The sequence below is a fragment of the Pteropus medius genome, unplaced genomic scaffold (assembly GCF_902729225.1).
Source record: "Pteropus medius unplaced genomic scaffold, Ma_sr-lr_union100, whole genome shotgun sequence".
Taxonomy (NCBI): domain Eukaryota; kingdom Metazoa; phylum Chordata; class Mammalia; order Chiroptera; family Pteropodidae; genus Pteropus; species Pteropus medius.
Genome location: NW_024350927.1, coordinates 10135566 through 10143273, shown reverse-complemented (window position 1 = coordinate 10143273; position 7708 = coordinate 10135566). Strand labels below are relative to the sequence as shown.

The 7708-nt window shown below is 63.1% G+C and overlaps 1 protein-coding gene across 1 annotated transcript in view; it reads left to right on the top strand.

Moving 5' to 3' along the window:
- The window catches only part of CCDC27 (coiled-coil domain containing 27), a 16433-nt gene extending 9556 nt beyond the window's left edge, over window positions 1–6877 (top strand). The window contains exons 8-16 of the mRNA XM_039842037.1: window positions 750–935; window positions 1279–1307; window positions 1778–1858; window positions 2148–2496; window positions 2692–2822; window positions 4980–5057; window positions 5322–5534; window positions 6060–6164; window positions 6599–6877. Coding sequence (XP_039697971.1) covers window positions 750–935; window positions 1279–1307; window positions 1778–1858; window positions 2148–2496; window positions 2692–2822; window positions 4980–5057; window positions 5322–5534; window positions 6060–6164; window positions 6599–6727 — 1301 coding nt within the window. The 3' untranslated portion in view covers window positions 6728–6877. The remainder of the gene's footprint in view (window positions 1–749; window positions 936–1278; window positions 1308–1777; window positions 1859–2147; window positions 2497–2691; window positions 2823–4979; window positions 5058–5321; window positions 5535–6059; window positions 6165–6598) is intronic.
- Window positions 6878–7708: the final 831 nt, after the last annotated feature.

Genomic DNA, 7708 nt, shown 5'->3' with positions numbered 1-7708 from the left:
TTACCTCCTTTCCGCATTCTTTAAGTTTAATTTGTAGTTCTTTTTCGGAATTCAAGAGACGGATACTTAGATCATTGCTTTTCCATTGTTTCCCACGGTAGATGCTTTTTTAAGGCTATAAATTGTTCCTTAATCACCGCTTTAGCTGCACGTAATATCGCTATGTCCAAATGTTCACTATTGTTCAGTTTAAAACATTTTCTAACTTCCTTTGTGATTACTCCTCTGACTCGTGGGCCGTGTGGAAGCCTCTGTCACTTAATTCCCAAACATTCGAGGACTTTCTAGTTACCTTTCCTTCCAGATTTCTGTCTGGACCATCTCCCTTTAGTATTTCTCTAAGTTCCGATCTGCTGAGGACAAATACTTCCAGTTTGTCTTTGCCCGAAAGGAAACAAAAAATCCTCTGTGACGTGTCTCCCATTTTGAAGAACTAAGGGCCTGGTGATTTAGGGAATGGGAGGCAGGGGACTCGGGGGGATCTCGGGGGAGTTGCTGGTTAGGTGTGGGCCACACAGAAGACCGGTGTCCTCAATCACAGTTGGGGGGCTGGCCGAAGGGCAGGCTGCGGGGAATGCCCCGGCCAGGATTCCGGACCTCACTAAGGCACGATGTGGCTGCAGTAAAGCAGTAGACGTTGTGGGCTTGGGGTTTTGGGTCCCAGGACAGTGGTCTGTTCTTCCTGGACCCGGAGCTGCCATCCTGTGGGTGGGCAGGCGGGGGAAAGGGTCTGTGGCTGTATGGCACAGGCCGCCCGTGTTCCGTCCAGGACCACTGCCTGTCCTCACTGGGGGAGGAAGTTCGGCGCCTCTCCGAGCTGGAGGTCCAGGTTCAGAAGAAAGATGAGGAGATCCTGGCGCTCCAGGAGGAGAGGGAGGCCCTGAGGAAGCAGCTGCAGTGCCTCCTCAAAGGCAAAGGCCAGGCCGTGAAGGTGAGTGGAGCGCCCAGCAGTCCCAGTGAGCAGTGGGCGCCACTTCCGACGCATCCGAACCCCCCGGGGACCCTCAGGCACCCTGGCAACACCCCCTGGGAGCCACCCAGGTCGTGGCTCTCTCAGCACTCGGTTTCCTTACCTGTGAGGGCCAGCTCCCCTGCCACCCTGGACGACAGAGGCCCCCTGCAGGTGGAGTCCCCAGATTCCTGGCCCGAGGCCCAAGGGCGGCAGTGACTTGGATGAGCCTGACCTGTTCGGACTGTGGGGTGTCAGTGTCCTTGCCTATAAAATGGGCTTGGGGATGTCGCCCTCCCGAGGTCTCGGTAGAGGCCTGGATGAGGCAGGTCCAGGTGGGGCCCAGGCGCAGCTCCGTGTGGTCCTGGTGAGCAGTCACCTGGTCTCTCTAAGATGTTTTTTTTTCATACCTGAGGCTACAGCCCACACGAGCTGGGGTGGGGGGCTTCAGAACATCGCCGAGTGCCCTGGACACCTCCAAAGAAAACTGCCCAGACAAAGAGGTGGGCTGACCGGCGGGTGGGGGCTGCAGGCATCTGGGAGGCCCGGGAGCACTGCGCAGACTCCCGACGGCTGTGGCCGGCTGCAGAGGCCAGAGCGCAGGTGGGCGTGTCTGAGGCTGGTCCCTCGACCCTTCCAGATGGCCGCGCTCAGTGCTGCAAGGCCGCCGCCCCCAGGGCTGCCGTCTGCAGGTCCTGACGTGGAGGGGCTGCTGTCCTCCTCCCAGGAGGGCGGGTCCGGGCAGCGCATCGCCCGGGGGATCTGGGGGAGCACCGTGGAGCCCTGCAGCTCAGGCGGGCAGGCGCCTTGTAGGAGCCGCCTGCCGAGTTGGCATCAAAGCTGCGCGGGAGGCTGAGCATCCTGAAGGCCTTCTGCTGGGATGAGAGGATGCTGCAGCGCTGGAGGCAGGTGCAGACTGGCCGGGCTGCAGACCGAGGGGCTGCGGGGTCCCACTTGCAGCCCTAATCGGCGGCCCTCCTCCAGGCACAGCCCTGCCTCCCTGGAGGAGCAGAAGTGAGGGCGGAGGGCGGCGCCAGCCCCAAGCCCTGGGGTGCTGGTCGCCTGCAGCCCCTGAGACTGAGAGGCTGCCTCGTCTGGGTGGGAGGGTGGGTGGCACAGCTATCTGGCGTGCTCCTGGCCCCCTGCGTTCCCCTGGGGGCGGCCACAAGCCCTGCCTGACGCCCCTTCCTTCTCCCAGACGCAGGAGGAGTACGCCGCGGCGGACAGAGGCCGGGACCTGGAGGCGGGCGGTGAGGAGGAAGAAGGCCTGGCAGGGGAGGACGAGAGGCCTGCGGAAGATGGGGCGCAGGGCAGAGCTGGCGGACAGGCGGCGGTGCCGGGGGACGGGGACGGGGACCAGCTGGAGCAAGGGGATCTGGAGGAGGAAAAGGAGGAGCTGGGGGACCAGGACAGCAGCCGGAGGGCCTGCTCACTGGACGAGGCGTTTGAGGAGGAGCTGATGGCCCAGCTGGAGGAGTACGAGCAGGTGATCCAGGACTTCCAGGCGGAGCTCGAGAGCACCAGGACCAGATACTCCCTGGCGACAGGTAGGGTGCCGGAGACGCCGAGGCAGGACCGCGGCCCGCTCAGGCTGGTCTGCTAGGCGCTGGGCAGGGACCCACCCCAGCCCTCTGAGCTGGGAGCCACGTGAGAGTGAGCGGGAGGCCCCGTGCCCCTGGCCCCGTACCCCACCTTCATCGCCCACCCTGTTCTCGCCCCTCCCCTTCCTGCCACTCACGCAGGAGCCATCCTGTCTTTACAACGACAAGTGGATTTTCAAGAGTCGCAGCTGCAGAAGGTCAACACGGAGAACGAGCTGCTGCAGAAAGAGCTGCGGGAGCGGAAGCAGCAGCTGCAGGCCATGACCGACAAGGTGGCGGTGGCCTCGCGCGCCCCCCCGCAGCTCCGGGGTGCCCAGTTTTCCCATCCCACGGATGGAGAAGCTGAACGCAGAGCAGTGGGGACACTCCCAGGCCACACCACCGCGCCCCCAGCGGCCCTCTGGCCGGAGAGGCCATCCTGTCACCTGGGCCTCTTGGCTCTTGGCCACTTCTCAGGCATCTCCTGGCCCCCGAGTCCCCGAGGTCAGAGCCCCACCCGCACTTCGGGAGCTGACCACTCCGCCGAGCCCACTCCTTGTTAAGCGTGTTTAGTTTTTATTCTACGCAAGTTTTTTTACCCACAGAGCTTAAAGAACCAAACAGCTCCACAGGCTTGTCACACAAAGCAGGAGCGCCCCACCCTAGTCCTTCTCGTGCACCCCACCCTAGTCCTCCTCGTCATTTACCCTTGTCCCTCTCGTGCGCCCCTCCCCCTCGGCGACCACGTCCAGCTCCTCTCGCTGATTGTTTAGAAATTGCTCTCCATGTCTCTAGGTAGCACGCTTCCCACGCCCAGCCCAGAATTTTCTCCGTCTTAGCTCCCTCCGTCCTCCCCTGCTCCCTGCCAACACCAGTCCGTCACGATGTCAGTGAGCTGACGCTGCATTTCCACGGTGAGGACAGCCGTGGGTAGCACGTGCCCATCCCCGAAACCAAGTTTGTGGACCAGTATTAAGATTCATACGCCGCGTTCCCACAGCTTTCTCTTTCTTGCTCTACTCCCTATTTTCTCTGGAGCCGTTTTCTGAGGGAAGGGGAGTGAAGGTACATTCGAGGTGACGCCACACGCCTGCCCGGGCCTCTGCCCTGCACGTCCACGGAGTCCGGTGAATCCTGGTTTGGAAGGCGTGTTCCCTCGGCAGCACGAAGGCTTCGCTCGAGTCCACTGCCTTCCGGGCTTGCTGGCAGGGAGCCCCCGGTCACCCCGATCCGTGTGCTTTCAGATGACATAGTTCTTGGTGGTGGCGGCTTCCTCTCCGCAAAGTTGCAGGGTCCTGTCTCCGTCCCAGGTGTCCTGAAACTTCACGGAGTCGGGCCTGCTTGAGCGTCTCTTTTCACTGTCCCGGGCACCCAGGAGCCAGCTGGAAACCTGCGTCTGTCCACTCTGGGCGTTTTCTTTGTGGGCGTCGTTTTTGATTTCCTTCTCTTTCCTCCGAACCGTCCCCCAGCCTCCCAGGACGGGGCCAGCGGCCCCCCTGCTCTGGGCCCCTTCCCTTCCTGTCTTCCCTCCTACATCTCACCCCCTCGCCTTTTCGTTCTGCTTTTGGGCGATTCCTGGGTCGACTGGCCGGCCCTCCTCCCGAGTTTTGATTTTGTTATAACGTTCACAATGCCCCAGGTCTCTCTTTCCTTCTCTGAATGTTCCTTTTCCCTTTTCTCGTTTCTCCACGGCGGTGTCTTCTCTGACCGCGACGAGCGTGTGCACGAGCGTCGTGGTTTTTAACTTCGGCGCCGTTTCTATTCCCTACGAGTTCCTTTTGTAAGTTCGTTTGGGTCTGTCACTCATGCGAGGCTTTGGCCCCAAAGGCAGAGCACACGGTGACAGTCTGTGCTTCACGGCACAGCGGTGCGTGTGGGCCTATCGCGAGTTCAAAAGTACTATTTTTAGGTCTTTCCTCTTGGTTTGGTAGATTCCTTGGGATCTGGGAAACCGGAAAGGTTTCTTGCCTGAGATGTGCGAACTTCGCCCAGTGGGGAAGGAGGCCGCAGCCTGCACGGTTGGCACCCACACCCCACATCCAGAGCCTGACGGCCAGTCTCTGCAGGGGCAGGGGAGGGGTGGAAGGGGCAGGCACTGGACGTCTCGAGGTCAGGACGAGTCTGCGGCTCTGTTTCTGACATCCGGCTGCCTCCTCTCAGCCGCCTCACCCCAGGGCCGGCACCGCCATTTTCCGACACTTCCAGGGGCTCTGGCAAGTGCGGATCGGGCTTGTTTTCCGCTTCCCCCGTGGTCGTCTCAGGATCCCGCGTTCTCGAATCTGCTCTCGGACGCCCCGGTGTTGTCCGTACCCCTTCTCCCGTCTCCCATCCTCATCGGAGTCTCGCTGCCGCCCCGTCCTGAAGTTTGGGCCGGGAGGGGTTGGACGCGGGCGTACCAGCCGCGATCGCGCCGCCCCGGGGTCCCCTGACACGGCCCGTCTGCCTTTCAGTTCTCCAACATCCGAGAAGACAAGAAGCAGCAAGAGGTGACGGGACTCACTGAGAAGGACAACCTCATCCTCCGACAGGTGACTGCGGGCGTGGCCGACTGGCCGGCCTGATGCAGCTGGCAAACCCTTCGCAGCTGAGTCGGGGCCCACTTTCCTTAGGCAGCACCCCACGGGACACACTCAGAAGGGCAAATGCACACAGAGGCTCCGCGCCATTGCCCGGTCCAGATCTGACTCGAGGAACCTGGAGTTGGCCGTCTTTGGGGGAAGGAAGGGTGGGGACAGGTGTCATCAGTTTGGGCCAGGTGGGCCACTCCGCGGTCCTCCCTGGTTCTCCCCCAGCAAGTGCGGGAGCTGGAGCAGGAACTCGCCAAGCGGGAACGTACCGTCTCGGAGTTCGATGCCAAGGTCAGCCAGCTGCAGGCCCAGCTGAACCAGAGCCAGAAGCTCCTGCAGAGGCAGCAGCAGCTGCAGGAGGAGGTGCAGAGCAAGACGGAGATGGCCCAGCAGGCTGAGCAGCAGGCTCGCGTGGCCCTGGAGAGCGCCCAGTCCAGGGTACGCCCGGCTCCCGCCCTGAGGGGCCGGCCCTGCAGCAGTGGCAGCAGCAGACAACCCAGAGCCCCAGGGCCCTCGCCTGCCTTGAGTTCTGGGTGCGGCACCCAAGAGTCTTGTTAAATGCCCCGCGCGAGGGCTGACCGAGCAGGCAGGACATCCCGCTGGGTCAGGGAGAGCCTTCCTGGGGTCAGGACACTGTGTCCGAAGCTCTCTGGGGGAAGGGAGGGCGGCCGGGCAGTGGTTCAGGGCTTTTATGCTGGTTTTTGTTTTCAACCATATGCGTGTTCTGCTTTTTCAATTGACAAAAGTAGGTGAGGTGGAAAGTCTTTGGGGTCAGGCCACCCCGGGCCCGGGTTTTGATCGGTCGGGTTCTAGGGCACAGGCAGACCACGCTGATCTCGGTGCCTGGTTCCCAAAGCTGTGGGCAGTGAGCACGAGTCCAACACCTGCAGCATGGCGGTCGGGCGCCCGGCACCCGCCTCCCTCCGCTGCAGCCCAGCGATGGCACCTTCCCTTTGCTTGCAGCTTGAAAGACTGAGGAACAAGGTCATCCAGGCCACCTTTAGCACCTTAGGGACTAAGTCCTTGGCCACCGAGATCTCTGACAATGACATCCTGGACGCCTTGCAGGTATATGCAGCACCTCCCGGTCCCCAGAGAAGGGAGGGAGAGCAGGAGGGTGGCGGCGGGGCCACCCAGGAGCCAGGAAGAAGGCTCTCCTTTGTCAAGGCCTGAGGGGACGGAACAGCCTCCCGGTGCAGGACAGACGGACGTGAGGGACAGACCTGAGGCCTCGGAGGTCTCTGAGTCTCAGGACTGCATGAGTGGATTCAGTCCCAGCTGAGGGCTGAGCTGCCCTGCTCCCAGCCCCGGGTCCGGTGCCTGGATCAGCCACGGCGGGCGGGGATTCAGCACAGAAACTGGCAAACGCCACAAACTGGGGCTTTTCCCGGCTCAGTCTGCACAGCCAGGCGTGAATCCTCCCCCGCCGGGCGCTGCCGCTGCGGCTTCCCGGAGGGGGCGGGGTGGTGTCCTAGCCCAGGCGGCTCGCATGCCTCTTCCAGAGAATCATCTCGGAGAGGACCGACTACTACAACCAGCTGAAGCAGAAAGGTGTCAAAGTGCCCCCCCTGCAGCAGTCAGAGATCTCGTCCTCCGCCAGCAAATCCAAGAAGGCGACCGCCTCCAAGTAGTCCCAGCCCGCGCACGCGGGGACCCAGCCGGAGGCGGCCGGGGCGCCCGCCTTTGCACTGACTCCCAATTAAACCCTGTTGTCCGCCACGGTCTCACCTTTTTCTCCCCCAAGACTCACATGGGGAGCTTGGGATGTATCGACACCCTCCCCCCCCATTTCAAAATTCACTCTGGGGTCAGAGCATGACCCAGCCAGCACCCGTGGCTCCTTCCTGGGGCGACCCCACACTGAGCGGTGTCCCCTCCGGTGGTCTCAGGTGTAGGAGGCCCATCTACCGCATGCAGTTCCCAGGTCATCTCCCCTGCCGCACACGCCTCTGAGGCCCCCTGACGCGTGCGCCCCCTGCCTGGGGCCCGGCCTTGCTGGCGCGGCCCCTCTGGGAGACGGCGGGTAGGGTGGTGGGTAGGATGGGACCGCTGTCCCCACCACCGCACGTGGAACGGAATTCCGGGAGGGCAGGCCCAGAGCCTGTGATGCTCACAGACGTCTGCGTCAGGCCCACCGCAGGCACGTGCCGAATGCAGGAGGCCGTCGGGGGCGTTGCTCGCTGCGCTCCGCCCACACCTGCCCACGGCCCTCTCAGTGCGCAGCAGCTGTCGCTGAGGGCGGGCGGCCCCCGCTCCGGCCCCTCGCAGCCTGGAGCCCCAGTGACCGACCCCTGAGCCCCGCAGGCCCCAGGGCGCCCCAGCCCAGCCGCCTGTCTTTCCGTTCAAACCTAGGCGTCTCGGAGGCTTCCAGAACCCCGCTTCTGCGCTCGAGCCCGTCCTGGTGCGGTCGGGGTACGGCCGCGCGCCCACGCGGGGCTACGACAGTGGGGAAGGGGATTGGAGAGCTGGTCCGCCCTGGGTTCGAGGAGCAGGTCGCCCTGTGGCCCCCTGCCGCTTTGCCGCTCGCCCTAAGGCCCCTGCGGTCCCCGGCCCTTCTCCCCTTCGGCCCGCCCCCATCCTTCTCCCCCTGCGCCCCGCCCCCCGGGTCCTCC